At 40.2% G+C, this 15,845-nt stretch overlaps 1 protein-coding gene across 1 annotated transcript in view; it reads right to left on the bottom strand.

Annotated features, from left to right (window-relative positions):
• LOC120721782 (glucosidase 2 subunit beta-like) overlaps positions 1-15,845 on the bottom strand; it is a 162,303-nt gene that overhangs the window by 36,664 nt on the left and 109,794 nt on the right. The window contains exons 11-12 of the mRNA XM_040012325.1: positions 13,999-14,068; positions 12,297-12,386 (exon numbers count right to left, since the gene is read on the bottom strand). Of these exons, the coding sequence (XP_039868259.1) occupies positions 12,297-12,386; positions 13,999-14,068 (160 nt within the window). The remainder of the gene's footprint in view (positions 1-12,296; positions 12,387-13,998; positions 14,069-15,845) is intronic.

Here is a 15,845-nt window from a genome sequence, read left to right as displayed (position 1 = left end):
TTTAACTACGTTTGTATTACACTGGATGCAACTATAAAGTCTCAATGAGGCACTCACATTGACAGAAACAAGCACTTCCTGATGGCTGCAGCCAAAAAAACACCACTACATCACAAAAAGTGCTCAGAAACTGCTTGAGGAACACAACACAAAGCCCAAGGTGCTGACCTGGCCTCAACTCCCCAGATCCCAATCCAATTTAAAATGGGAAAGATGTGGCTCAAAAAGCCAGATTCAGCCATACAGAGGACCCAAAGCATCCGCTACCACAAACCACAGGACACCTCCAGGCATTCTCTGTCCATGCCCTGATGGATAAGAGCTGCTCTGGTGATATATGGTGGACCTCCACAATAATAGGCAATAATTGTAGCTTAGCAGTATTTATGGTCTTCCTCAAACTTAAGACCTCTACCAGAGATCTGGGATGTATGTCCAATTCTAGGAGTGGACTCAGACTGAGCCGTAACCTGAATATGCTAGAACCAGGTTTGGAGGTCACAGGCCTTAATGTTCCTATTAAGACTGGGACCACTTTCATCTTCACCTTCCATATCTGTTTAACTTGTCCCTTTAGGCAGTGACACCTTTCATATTTTCTCATGCTCCTTCATCCTGACATTACAGTCAGCTGGTATTGCCATATCAATCACAACTGCTGTCTTTTGCTCCTTGTCAACCATCACCATATCTGGTTGGCTCGCCACCAGCTCTGAAACCTTGGTTGTCCTTTTGTAGGTATGTCACAGTGCGACTCCATTTTCCGAGTACGCTGTCCTGACTCACATCCTTTACATTGCTGCACTGTGTAAATGGTCTCATGACCCCATTTGCACAGCCTGCAAAGTGAGACCCTTCTGCTTAGGGCTTTTTCTCTCGCTGTCCTGATCAGAAACTCCATGATGTCCTTCAGGCTGGACTTTTGAAGTTCCTGGTAGGATTTCTTGAGGTCAACCAGTTCCTCTATTACGCCAATGATAGATCCAATGAAAGGGCTTGGTCTTTTACAATATATCATCTTCATCCTCATCATTCTCTGGTTTTTGCTGCCTGAGGCACTCTCTTGGCAGTTCGTCCCTGGTGCCCATCTTCTTGATGTATTTATGGATTCTCTGTATTTCATCTTGGGCAGTATCCCCCTATCTCTTTCATTGTTTGCCTACTCTTAGGGTGCTGGACTTTGCGTGAAGTGTTGATATTATTTCTAACATTTAACTGGCTTCACAGCACCTGTTTTATCCTTTGGAGGTATTTTGGTGCAACTGAGCTGACTTTTCTTTAGTCCTGGATACAGGCCTGTGAAACAGTCAGGCATGTATCCATGTCTGCTATGCTGCCTTCTGTTAATTCTTGGTTTCTATTAAATTACCATTAAACTGACAATATAGGATAGAATGTATAGATTTATGTTTATATAGACACACACACACACACACACACACACACAAATATACTCTGCTACCAGAAAACAAAAGAGCCTACGTAGGTGTAGAACTAGTCTTATTTAATAATTATTTCACTTTTCCTCAACTGTGTAAAAAACTGTTCTCAACACCAAAATGTGTTAGTAAATCTACTTTAACATGACTTAAGGTGATAATTAGAGTTCCCACATTAAAAGTGAAAATAAAAACCAAGCCTACAATCAGAGGCTTAGAGAGCGACTGTGAAACATCTGTTCTCACAACACTCAGGCTCACTTCATCTAAAGCCTCCCTTATGCACAATAAGGTTCATGTTTAAAGGGTGCACTAAAAACAACTGAGCGTAGTTTGCACAACTCGTATGGTTTATTCGTATCACACAAAGCATGTAAACACAATTGCTGGATGTTCAGCATGCTGAACATGTCCAGTACCAATAGTCTAAGTCAACAACTTAAAGTTACAAAGTTAAAGATACAACAGGAAAAAGGTCAAAATCTCCATCTAGAAAACGGCTAGTCAATAAGCTCATTCTTAAAATATAACCCACTTCTTCCCAACATACTTTCTCTTTCTGTCTTAAAATGCACATTACCAGCAATGTGCAGTGGGTTAAGTAAAATGCTATTCATAACCCGCTGCACAGTAATAGTAAAAATAATGATTGTATCCATGTTTGCACATGTTAGTTATTGCGTATTTTATTCATTTATGTATTTTTAACTATATTAGGAATTCATATTGTCTCTATTGTCTGTATTGAAGCTGTGACAATTTCATTTCCTGCAAATGATTAATAAAGGATCTAACACGTATAATAAGCTATAAGTGTTTGCATCACAAAGGTTTGGTCACAGTATATTTTTACCATATTACCTTTGGTTTAACTGTGAAATGAAATAACACCATAATGATAACTCTTCTTCTTTAAAATAACTCTGCTTTCTATAATTTTATTTCATCATCTGACATTTAAAATAAAGCAGTTTTCAAATGGACGATTTACAATTTCCATTAACAGTTTGTGTCTGTGTATTTGAACAGCATAGCGTGTTTTTTCAGGGTGAAAAGTTAAGATGTGTTTCCTCTGGCTGTTAAATATCCCTCTCACTTACAAGTATTTCAACTGTAGATCCGGTTCAATAATTCAGCCCGATTCATACCAGACCTTTCCCGTTCTCAACGCACATTAAATGGGTCATGTGGACGAAAGTCTCAACCCCATTTCCGAACAAAAACTGCTCAAGGCCAGAAGGTCAGAACTATCAAAGCAAATACAAAGTCTTCTGTAATTTCAGCCCTAAATGTCAAAGAGTGTGAAGAAGAAGCTTCTTTTCACAGTTGGTGCACTTGTTTCTCTTTTTTCCAGTTGAAGTCTGTCTCAAAACAATTTTCTGATGCCCATTTGAACATTGCAACATGCTTTGCATTGTAATGCAGGTGAAGAGCAGGTCACTTGTCATGTATTAAAGTATGTGACAGGAGACAAACCCCAGAGGCTTGTTTCTGTGTACTCTCTACAGTCACATGTAAAACTAGTGTTACGACTGTTGTCGTACTGTTGTTTCATATGCAAATCTGAGTGTGCAGGTGACTCTCCGTGATTGGTGGATCCAAGGGACGGATTGATTGGCTAACGACGTGGAGATGGCTTATATTATGACACCGTCATGGACGGCCAGTCATTCAACCTCGGCTTACCTCAACCGGCAGACTTTATGTTACCTGTCCAGCGCTGTTTCTTTATACAGGAGCATGTAGGAGTGGACTGCCTTTTTATTTGATTACCATTTTCTCATGTTTTTGTTAGTTAGGGAGATGAGTCACATGTCATTTGCTTTGATTCTTTTTGTAGGTAAGTTTGGTACATCCTTTAGAGGGGCTCCTTTTGTTTGTTGCTTTGGCATTAGGTCCACCCCAAAGCTATGGTCCACTCCTGTCCTTCGTTAAAATTCACTCACTGTAAATAAGTCACCAACAAATTGTACTTGTTGTGTGATGTGCTGCTTGGGATCAGACGGGGATGGATCACCCTAATGTTATGGTCTGGCCACCCCTAGACAGGCCATAACACTAGCCACACCCCATGGTTCAAAAGCTTGTAGAAGCACCCTTAGCAGCAATAGATTTTGCATGCCTTTACCAGTCTGTCACATCATTGTGGCTTTTTGGCTAACTCTTCTTCACAATGTTGCTTCAGTTCATGGAAGTTTACACAAGTTTGTTCATGTTCAGCTCTGTTTGAGATCCCACCGCAGCATTTCCACCAGGTTGAGGTCTTGACTTTGACGGTTCCATTGTGGCAACTTGATTCTTTTCTTTTTTAGCTATTGTGTTGTAGATGTGCTGCTGGTCTTGGGCCAAGTTTTAGCTATCAGACAGTTGAATCTAGAATACTTTATTACTCAGTGGAGTGCATGGTCGCCTCAGGGACTGTAAGGTGCACAGATCCTGTGGTTGCAAAACAAGCCCAAATGATCACACCTCCAACCCCATGCTTGATGGCTAGCATGAGGTGTTGGTTGGTGCTGGTATGATGTTTTCGATTTTCACCAAACATAATGTTGTGTATGATAAACAAACACATCGACTTTGGTCTCATCTGTCCAAGGGGACATTGTTCCATAAGTCTTGTTTGCTTAGATGTAACTTTACAAATCTAAGTACATGTTCTTTTTAAAGAGACGAGGCTTTCTTTCAACAAACCGTCAGCTTTTATAGAGCTGTGCACACTTACTGCTAATCAGTTAATCAAGTGCACTGGATTAACAGCAATTAGGATTAGCAGTAATTCCTACAGAGGGAGTTAGGGTGTACTTAGTTTTTCATCTTTATGGCTCTTTTTACTATCTGTCCTTAGCAGCTCAGGAAAAAGAGGCTGTCCTGGGGAAATTCTACTAAAAGCAAACCATTAAAGTCTTAGATTTGTCCAAGGACTGGATTTAATCTTCCATTTAAGATAAAAAAATGCATTATAAATTGAAGTTTAAATATCAATTTGAATAGGAAATAAAAAGATGGACTTAAAAATGTGTTAATCTGTGTATAAACACTAATACGACTATAGACTATCAGAAACAACAGAGTTTTCCACAAACCCCAAAACAGAAACCTTGGCCTCGAAACTCGAAACAGTCCAAGTGTGAGCTGTACTTTAGGATTCACGTGTAACACTGGAAATATCATATTTTTGTGGAGCTAGTGAGAGACAGCCATTTCTCAAGCAAGCTGCAACCCCAACCGTTAGAGTCGAAACAACTCATTGTAATGCATCATCCGAAGGAAAAATATTTGTGTAGGATGGAAATTACATTTTCACTGGAGTTCTTACAGTCACTGAATTGGATCATATTAGATTTGATTAGATAAGATAAACTCAGTTGATCTTGCTAGGAGGTTCAGGTTGCCACAGCAGGAACTGCAAATGAGACACAGCTTTAGAATGACTGGAAGATAAACACTGCTTTACAGAGAGATTGTAATTTTTATACACCAAGACACTTTGTTGTCTCTCTTTTGGGTTTTATTGATTCTTATGTAATGCTTAATCCTATCCTGGGTCTCCCTGTTAAATGTATTAAAGTTTTCATTGTCAGTTTTAGTTTAAATCATAGTTTCCAGTCCTGCAGAGAATAATTGCACTTTTCTCGTAGCGGTGCCAATATATACGCCAGGAAGGATTTTACTGTTCTGCCTACTTATCAGCTACTTTAAATTTACAATAAAAAAGAACCAGTAGGGGGCTAAACCATTCCTTGGGAAGCTCTTTCTCACACTTGAATATTTACAGTACAAACTAAACAGCTGGGGAAAAACTCATTTTCCAATAAGTTCTTCCGTTTGACATATTTATGTGCTGTTCAGTGCTCAGGCTGTGGTTCTCCAAATTAAAAGAATGTGAGGTTGTCTAACTAACAATGGAGTATCCACAGGAATGTGACACACACTAACAAAAAGTAGGTAAATAAAAGCTGACTTTAAATAATTTAATTCATGTAAAATTTCCATGTAATTTTGTTAGACAGGCACAATGTAAAATGCTACATGTAATAGAATATGGTCAAGTTAAATTGACTTGATGGGTATCGACTCAATTTATAAAAAGCAACATTACCAACCTTAACAATTAAGTATTTGAATTAATAAACCTTTGATTTTATATATTTCTCTTCTGTTTTACTCAAAATTATTGCTTCATGTTTACGAGGTTTGGATAACAACTTAATATTTTGTTAGCGTTTGCCTGAAATACCCTGAAATCTGAAAACACTGCACCGCCCTGTGTATTTATAGGTCTGCTCGGTTTGCTATGTTTTGGTAGCAACTCTTCATGTTTTTGAGCATTATGCACTCTGATGTAAGTTCAATGCCAGTGCAACAGCAAGCACAGCTTGCAAAGCAATCACAAGGCAAAACATATCAGACATGTTATATGTTATTGTATCATATAATGATAATGATATCATAAAGGAGATTAACTTCACTTCAGTCTGCTCTCAGTAAAAACAGGAAGTCCCTCTTTTTTTAAGATGGGCTTAACCAAAAGTCTCCAAGAAGTTGATCCTGACTTTTTAAAGACGACCAGCCCACACACACGCCACTCATCGTCCAGTTCACTGGCCATAGATTGGCAACCTGAAGGCTGACAAGATGTGACAATTTTATGACCACACCAGACACACTCGGTCCTGCTGCCAGCTCACAGGTTTATGGACCTACAGAAAACTCTTGCTACTTCAGATGGCCACCCCTGCTGTGGACTGGGCAGAATCTCCAATTGTGTTCAGATGCTTACAGGAAGAGACCAGCATCCTGGCAGCCAAAGTCTTTGTTGATCACAATTGAGCGAGCGAGGCGGTGATTCAACAGGAAAATAAGTTGGCTTTTTTTTTCTCAGCATGGCTTCTAGGATTCAGAAGACTACATCTTCTCCAAACTTACAGAAATATCATCAAACAGATATATTTATTTGAATGTGTGCTTTTGGCCATCTGACGAAACCAAACTCAACATCCCGAACAAAGCAAAGGAAGACAAGCTTTTAGGTTTGTTTTGGTCTGCTCTTCTGGGATAAAACAGCCTTATTTAATATCTGCTAAAAGCTCGGGGTATAGTCATCAGATACTTGCTGAGTTTGTTTTCGTGCTCGGTGATAATGGATGAACGGTGTACAGTTTTTAGAGCTTTTTAGTGAAAATAGCTGTATGGTTATATCAGCTGAGAGACTGTAAAAACTGTAAAGATGCACAGTGAAAACCCAAAACAAGCTAAAGGAATATAACACTTCCTATAACTGAAGGGAGTAACACCCCAAACATCTTCAAATACTGTTCTGATGCACACAGCTAGTATCAGGTTGAACACCTTTTTCCCTTCAGAGCTGCTCTAATGCTTCACGGCACAGTTTCAACAAGGTGCTAGAGATTGTGGTCCATATTGACTTGATAGTATCACACAGTTGCTGCACAGTTGCATCCATGATGAGAATCTCCTGTTCCTCCACATCACAAAGCTGCTCTACTGATTTCAGATCTGGTGACTGTGGAGGTCATTTGAGTCCTCGTTTGTTTAGCCAGCAAACTATAGCCTCAGTGTCCTGAGTGTCATCTGCTGCTGCTGCTGTGGCCCATCTGCCTCAAGCTACAAGGTACTGTGCATTCAGAGATGCTATTCTGCACACCTTAGTTGTAACCAGTGGTTATTTGAGCGACTGTTGCCTTCCTGCTAACTCAAAACATTCTCCTTTGGCCTCTGACGTCAACAAGGCATTTTCTCCAGAACGTTTTCCCTTCAGACCAATTCCTGTAAATTCTAGAGATGGTTTTGTGGGGAAAATCCCAGTAGATCTGCAGCTTCTGAGATACTCAAACCAGCTCATCTGGTACCAACAATTATGCCACGTTCAAACTGGCTGATGATTGTATATTAAAAAGAGTTCTTCAGCTGTCTGCTTAAAGATATAAGCTTTAAAATGCTATCATCTCTGACACTGCATAATGCAAATCTTTAAGCAGACGAGAGCAATCCTTCTGCCTCCGTAGTTATTGACAGTTGGACAAACGTGACCTTTTGAAGTTAATTAACCGCATGAGCAGCTCCCTAAGAGTGATGTTAAATTTCATGCTTTAATGTAACAACAGCATCTGTGGCACATCTATCATCATTTAAAAGCTAAGGGTCTGACGAAGTGCTCGTGCTCCAAGGCATGGACCTGCTTATGCAGCTGTGGCAGCACAAGCACATTTTAACAAGATCCCAATTAGGTTAGCCGCAACTTTTGCCTTTCTGCCCCCTTTATAAGCAACAAGGTTTTCATGTAGTTTTTGTTTCTTCAGTGTATCTGCTAGAAAAGCAACAGGCTGCCATGCTTCATGTTAAAGACCAGTACAGTGAATGACTGGCAAATGATTTGCAGCAAAAACGCTTTCTGAAATTAGCTTTTCTGTTTCTAGCATCTCGCTGATGTCCACTGGCAGACGGCAAATAGTTTACTGTCTAAAAAAGCCCACTGGTCCTGTCAAACCCAATTTGCAACTAGACAATATTTGTGCTAAGACGCTATGAGATCTACTTCATAAATCTATATGGCTCTTCATTTCCATGTTACGCTCAGCAGACACATCTAGGACTCCACACCACCCGCATTGCCATGGTTTAGATCCAATTTAAAACAGCTCCCTCTAGGCTATCCTGGTGAATTCCCTTTCTTCACTGGAAGAACCCGGCGAACTGTTAAGGCCATGTGATGTTCTGCAGACAGTTGGAAGTGTCACTTGTGCTGCGTTATCCTTCTCTCTTTCTCTGTCAAAGCTGAACAACAGTGGCAGGCATGACTCACTGAAGAGCTGTACTTTCTAATGACACAAGAGCGGAGGCTGAGTCAATCTGACCTGACAGTCTTGCATAAATCACGGGCCTTCGATTTAAGTTGCTTTGAGGAGTGTCAACAAATCCACAGGAGGAATATTAGGCTCTGCTGTAGGTAGGGACTCCGCCTCTGAGAACTCATTATGGGGTGTCTCCCTTCATGCTGTGCCAGGCTGTGTTGACTGAATTGCCAGGCTTATTTTGGATTCGCCGGCAGAAGCTCGCGTTTTAAATTCCCGACTTGTGATAAGGCCTCCGACAGCACCCTAAAGACCATTTCAGGGGAAAATACGTGGATTTTTTAATGGCTAAATTTCTGGAGGTAAACTTCAGTACAGTACTTTGAATGTGATGTAATATAAAAAGAGGAGCCTCAGGTATGGAGAGAGGGGCTTGGGAGTGTAGCAATAAAGGCCATTAAATGATAATGCAGCAAGAATAAGTTCTCTTTGTAAGCTTTTATTCGTTTTGTTTAGAGTCTTTAGAGAAACTGATGAGAAGGCAATGTGGAGAGTGCTACTACACAGCATTTAGCTTCCAATCTCACAGTTAATCATTCCACTTGAAAGTGTTTCACAACAAAAGACTGTTTTCTTTTCTCTCCTACTTTGAAATCAAAGTAATTATATATATTTTTTCTCCCATAGGGACAAACAAGAAAGGCCTTCAAGCCCTAGTTTGCACAAGCGATTCACACCATCATGAGGCAAGGCGGCGACGATGCAGAGGTCTCAGGAAAAAAGAAAGAAAAGAGGGCCCACGTTTACAAAGACGAAAGCAGAAATCTCAGCTGGCACCTTCCAATACAGATGAGACTCACTTTTAATAACAAGCTCTGAATGCAACATACGAGCGTGACCAAATCCAGTTTATACAGTTTAGTCTCAATGGGGTCGTCTCATCAACTGCTATCATCTCCCTACACAAACCCCGCCCAAGCACCAACTGGATCCCATCCATTTAAATAATGCACAGCTATTAGTCATATTAAAGACAGGCAACATTTCAGCACAGCAAACTTTTATGGCTTCGGGCACTTATCTTCGATATTGGCTGCCACTCAAGAACGGATGGAGCAATTTAATCAAATGTGAGAGATCTGAACACCAGGGAGGGCGCTTGTAAGACGGTTTCAACCGATGATCAAGAAGCGGGAAAGAGAAGTGTGTTATTCTGCTCCATCATTGGAGAGGAATTGTAGCTTTGCTACTTGAGGGCATGGGAGGGAGAGTTATAGAAAGCTGTTGGTTTATGTGTCTGTCAATGTCATGTCTTTTCAGGATCACAGTTCAAGGCAAACAGCAAGGATAAAGAGGGGCAGGGAGGGGAACTGGTACATTGGAGAGAGGGTGCTGGTAGGTCAACTGAGTTGACGCAAGTAGATATTGTGCTCTTCGGTGGTTTCAAGGATGAAAAATAACAGAATATAAGATGCCAATAGGCCAGGGAGAGCATACTATGGGTTTCTGTGCAAAAGGCTGAAGGTGTGAGACTGAGAGAAATAGGCTAACTTGATAAATGTGCAAAGAATTGGAGTCAAAATATGAGCAAAAATAATCCGTCCCCTCTTTCTTTTGGCTGTGAGAGCAGAAATTATTTTACTGGTACTGATAATGGCACTGAGGCGTTTCAATGTTAGCAGATGACATATATTTAATGAGAATAGTTCAAAGATATAACATGAATTTGATGGCTACATATGATACACTACAAGTCGCAGGCTGATGTCTGTCAAAGACGCATAAAATAATGATCTTTAATTGGAGATGAGAGCTAGTTACACCCAATACAGTACAACATGGAACATTTATTTTACTTCAGCAAAGTCGACGTTAGGCATAACAAACATGGCAGGTTTCAAAATGTAAGTTTAATAAGAAAAATAACTAATGCTGTGACTTGAGGATACAGCAAGTAAAATTACCTAAATTTTAAGAAAAAAATTTAGGTAATTTAGGTAATTAGCTAATGCTACTAGCATAGTAGCATTAGCGGCTTCCATGAAGTGGATGATCGTATTTATTAATTAATTTACTTTTTTTTTATGTTATTTTAGCTGCAGCTAACAATATAATCAGTTAAGCTGAGTGATCGTAGAATTACTAAAAGGCAACTAGAGATTAATTTAAAGAAATACACACATTTTTCATTTGTTCCTTCAACCTTTGCTGTTTTATGCAACTAAAAAATGATACCATCCATACAGCCTTTGGGTGTTATGTGACTGATAATCGCCTATGCCATAAACTCCCATGGCTTGTTTCACGTATGTCTTTTGGTCATTTAGGCTCTTTTGGATCTCCGGTGGTAAAGCTCAATAAATAATATAGGAGCCACCTTCCCATCCCTTTAGCGTGAAATTAAACCATTTTTCAAGCAGTGTGAAATATCGTTATGTAAAACTATCATGTAATGTAAAAACCCTGAAACGAATCTTCTTCTGGCGTACATGCAAGAAGTTCATCTTTGCTTTTCAGATTTTGCCTCCTAAATGGCAAACTAAGCAAACAAATCACACTGGTGAATAAGGGCATGGGAAAACCACTGATTCCAAGGATGTCTGAAAATGTATTCGCAGTGCAGATCTCTTAGTGCAGATCTCAGATAATTTTCTTTCAAAATTGCAACCACCCACAGACTTCTAAAGCTCCAGCTGGCAAGCAATCCTGAGGAGAACAGATTCTACCCCAGCAGGGGCCATAGGGATGCAGCAGGAGAGAGTAAAAGAAGCTCATTCTGTTGATTAAATTTAGTTGATTTAGCTGCTTGGCTTCTCCAGGGTGACTTGGAGCTCACAAATTATCAATCTTAAATGGTGGATCTTTACGAGATGGTTCACATTCCTTATAGACACAATTTGTTTTAATACAGTTGTGCAAGACAAGAAGTTGATTTTTGCGAGTTCGCTTGAAAACAGACTGACTTCCACATCCAGGGAGTTTACGCTCAACTGCGGCACAGAGGTAAAACACAAGTAATAAAAACAAAGTGTTAAAGGCTTTAATGTTTCAAGTAACAGCCTTTAATCGTGACAAGTGCGCTGCAACAACGAAACGTGATTTTTAATATGTAGCGTTTGCTTTGAGCTTTTTAACTGCAGAGGCCAAACAGATACAACCGGCACAGGTGCAATGACACCTTGTTTCAATCGTGTTACAAAATGTTACAAGCACTGACAGGACAACCATAGGATGGGATGCCACGTTTGGTGTCGACGCTGATAAAATAAAGCTTGAGGCTCAAGCCTTAGGATGAAACGACAGCTAGTTTTTTTTTTCTGTTACCAGATAAAACGATTCTTCGTTTCGTTGGCAGGAAACGTTATTACAATTAAAAATGGTTGCATGGTGCACATTTTGTGCTTTGTAAAAGGTTGCACGGATCTATGCACCAAGTCTGGTTTTCATACATTAGAGCATGGTCATATAAAAGACCAATACGTGAGTCATATACTCTATGTCACTGATGCTTTCAGTTCACCCTGATCCAAGGCCTCCAACAATAAAAAAGAAGGCACACGGTTTAAAAGTTACTAGACAAAATCTAAAATCCACCTTCAACCCATTGGTAGCTGGGCTCCCAAAGACTCCAATATAAAAACAATACACACATGAGACCAAAGTGGAGATGTTTGGCCATAATGTGCAGCACCACGTTAGGAACTAAACACAGCATAACAGCACAAACACCTCATACCGACTGTAAAGCACGGCGGTGGAGGTGTGATGAGTTGGGTTTGTTTTGCAGCCACAGGACCGGGACATCTTGCACTCACAGAGTCGACCGTGAAGTCCTCTGAATACCAAAGTGTTCTGAGGTCAAATGCTAACTAACGCCTGCAAAACTCAAAGAACAACTGAAGCAACTCTGTAAGGAAGAGTGGGGCAAAATTCCCTCCACGACAATGTGAGAGACTGATAAAGCAAGATGACATTAGGGTGCACCTGGTTTTTCACATGACTGTTCAAGAAAAGGCAGAAGCACTCCAGGTCTGTCAGTACTTACTCATATACTTTCAGCTTGTAACACTGGCCGTTCAAAAACAGAAATTCCCAGTCTGTTCCGTAGTCTATGGCCAACTTCTTCTGTAAGTCACTGAGGAAACCAAAATACACAGAAACACAGATCAGAAGCACATCTGAAGCTAGTTTTGGAAGTTACAATACAGATTACATAAAGTTCCTCAGTTCCATCAGGAAAGACAACAAAACTCATGGTATTTTTAAGCAAATCATTTAAGAAGAAATCCATGAAAAATGATTTTTCAACTAAACCTGAACAGAATCCTTTTTATGTTTTAAGACAACACTCTTCAATTCAATTTGTTGTCACTCCCTGACAGGCTGCTTTAATAACTTCTGCATGACTCACAACTGTGCTGACAAAGTAGCTTTATTTTCCTTGCTCCTTCTAGCGACTAACGTCTCAGATAGTGTGCTGATGAGGTGGCCCGTTAAAGCCCATTTCTATGCAGTGTCTCTAATTATCCGAGCCAGTAAGGGCTGCTCTTCTTCGCTAATTGCAAATAAGGCAAGTGAGCCCTATCTCTAACAGCACACAGGCCCTCATTTCCATATTCATAACCCAGAATTGCTAATGGGGTTAACAAATGTTTAGGGAGGGTGATTGTTCCGCTTGAGGTTGATAAGGCAGGGGGTAGGGGGACGATTCGGGGTCAGGAAAGCGATGCGGGTTGCGTAACCGTGTGCGCGTGTGATTCTCGGCGGGGCAGGGGTCGTAACATTCAAGCGCAGAGTCAATTTTTGTGGAAATTGCTCTCTTCAGCGCAAAATGTATGGACTAATTAGAAGTAGACCTCGATATCATGTGACTTCTAAAAGGTATGAACGAGAAAAATGCGCAAGGCCGGGACACGGGGGAGAAAATCACATCCGAGTCCTCACACACAAATGACAGTGAGTAATTTGGCTAGAGGCAATTAAAGCAAGGTGGACAATGAATAATTAGAACAAATGAAGTCATGCCAGCTCCTGTCCCCCTGCATCCACCCTCCTCCTCCTCCTCCTCTCTCATGCAAGTGTTTGGTTGAGGGGAAAAAAGGCTGACCTTTTGGTAAGTGCCACCTCTGTAGTTGGCACTCCTCTCTCCCTACTGTAATGAACAGTTTGGGGGCCTAAGGGCCACAGAAGCTACTTATCAGCAATTGCTGGCTGGCTCTGAGCTCTGTGAAAACATCTGAGAGGGAGCAAAAGAAACTGCGTGGATTTTACTCCTCAGCTGTTGTAAGCATGACAGAAGAGCGAGGAGCAGAATGAATCCTATAAAATCGTTTTTTTCTTTACTAAAAAGTAGTTGCAATTTCTCTCTTTAAAAAGCCAGAGAGGGTAGTGGGTAATTCCCAGCCAGACGGAGACTCTTCTGCTCACACTAAGTCAGAAGAAGACCACCCAGCAGAGTACAGAAGACAGCCAATAGTGTTTGTTTTTCTTCATTAGCATTAGCCTTAGGTATCACACAGTGCATATTCACCACAGTGCTTCTTTCCATACTATGTTAGCACAGAAGGATGGAGTCTATTTTAAGGTTTGGTGAAATTACAGTCACGCTCCTGCTTGCGATCAAAAAACAAAAACTGTGAGAGGCAAATTCCTCATCCACAAAAAGTGCAAAATGTTGAGGATTTAGCCACACGTATGCCGCAGTAGGCGCTAACCTCTGCCTCTGTTGCTTTCTTTTTTAGCCTCACCTTATTTCCATGTTGACTGTCTCGTAAGCTTCTTCCACTTTCTTCAGATTGGTCGCCTCCCACTCTGCAGCTAGATAAAACAAAAGGTCAGACAAATTAACAATGCAGAGTTGTTGCATCTCAGCAGCTGTGTGTTGCCAAACAGTGGGCTCTTGGTGGATCTAAGACTGTGAGAAGAGCAGTGCTGCGCGTAAACAGGGAAATGCTATTTTCAGGTGCGCTAAGTGCCAACAGGCAGGCTTATTAGGCTCTTCACATTGTGCTAACTGAGACAGGGAGGAAAAAGAAGTCAGAGGGAGTGTTAGAGCAGCAAAGGTAGCTCATTTTATCATACCAAAATGTTCCAAGTATGACAAGAATTTCTGGAAAAATGAGTGTTAACAGAATCAGGATGAAGTATAATTCAACTCATGAAAAACAACATGTTTGTATCTGCCTAAAGTGGCTGATCTCTCTATAAAAATATAATTCATTAATGTATTTGTTACCACTTGCTCACAGTGGTGTATGTCTAATTCCACATTCACATTCCGGAGTTCTTCTTTCAATCATGTTACTGTTACTTTGCAGCAAAATGCTTCAGTATCCTCACTAGTGAATAGCTTAGATTTTCTTTCTGTCAGTTTTTTTAGGTGTTTTTCACCGAAAGCAGCCATGTGTTAAAGAAAGGTATGAGACATGTTGAAATAGAACTGGATAGACAATACCTTCCTCTGGGTTTCACTGCATATCATACTTTTAACCAAAATATCAGCACAATCTGGATTTACGTTACTGTTTTGTATTCTGCAATTTGAGGGTTTTTTTCACATTATCTTTTAGGATAATTGTAAAGTTTAAAAAAGAAACCTTTTGTTCTTTGAATGTTACATTTTCAATATGTGACCTGGTAAAACATAGTGCACAAAAGAGAACTGTAAAAACAATAGCGGGAGATAAACATTTAATGACACTGATATAACTTTTTATTGTTAACTCCGGTTTGTAATTTGCACCTTGCAGGTATTAGTGACTTTACTTTGCAACACACACACAAAAAATCAACCTGAAAGACACTCAGGTTCTGCTGTGACCATGATCAAAACATCCTGTTGTGTGGAGCACTGGTTAAATAATTGACATTTACACACCTCTGAAGGCATCCTCGTAAAAGTTGGGGGGGGAAAATCAACACAGTATAGCATCACGATATTTCGCCTAGCAATATTGTATGGACACAGGGACGCAAAATATTAGTATTTTCTTAAATACATTAAAATACTCTGGGAATAATACAAACATGCACCACTACAGTAACTGCCAACTTGACCCCATATCAGAGTGCAGCTTTTAGTGATAATTCTGTATGCTTGAAAATCTCATTTTGCTGTACAAAAATAACTGAAGTGGGATAACTTTATTGGATAAAAGAGATATTGGCAAAGTTTAAAATTAAGGACATAATTTGATGGCCACCCTTCCACTGACACCATTTCTGATGAGGCTTCAGTGAACAGTAGATGGATTAACTGTTGGACCAGACCACAGGCAGTAAAAAGACACTGACATAGCTTTCTAGGTGGAAAAATGAAGCCCATTGGCTTCATTTTTCCATCATGGGTGAAGACCCCATGATGGCGACAATTATGGTTGGAAATACTTCAATCTGATAGAAATCTATGGGAATATGGCTTTCTGATTTGACCCCTGCAAAAAGTTCCTGTTCAGTTGATAGTCTTAGTCATTCATTCTGTGTCATACTGAAAAGAAAACTTAAATATATTTTATATATCTTGATCGTGGCATGTCAAACACATCTCCTTAGTCAATGAGCAAATGGTTTCTAATTCAGATCCACTCTTCCATGT

This window comes from Simochromis diagramma, unplaced genomic scaffold, assembly GCF_900408965.1.
Source record: "Simochromis diagramma unplaced genomic scaffold, fSimDia1.1 OVJJ01000604.1, whole genome shotgun sequence".
In the NCBI taxonomy this organism is placed as follows: Eukaryota; Metazoa; Chordata; class Actinopteri; order Cichliformes; family Cichlidae; genus Simochromis; species Simochromis diagramma.
The sequence above is the reverse complement of the archived record's forward strand: the minus strand, read 5'-3'. Positions and strand labels throughout refer to the sequence as shown.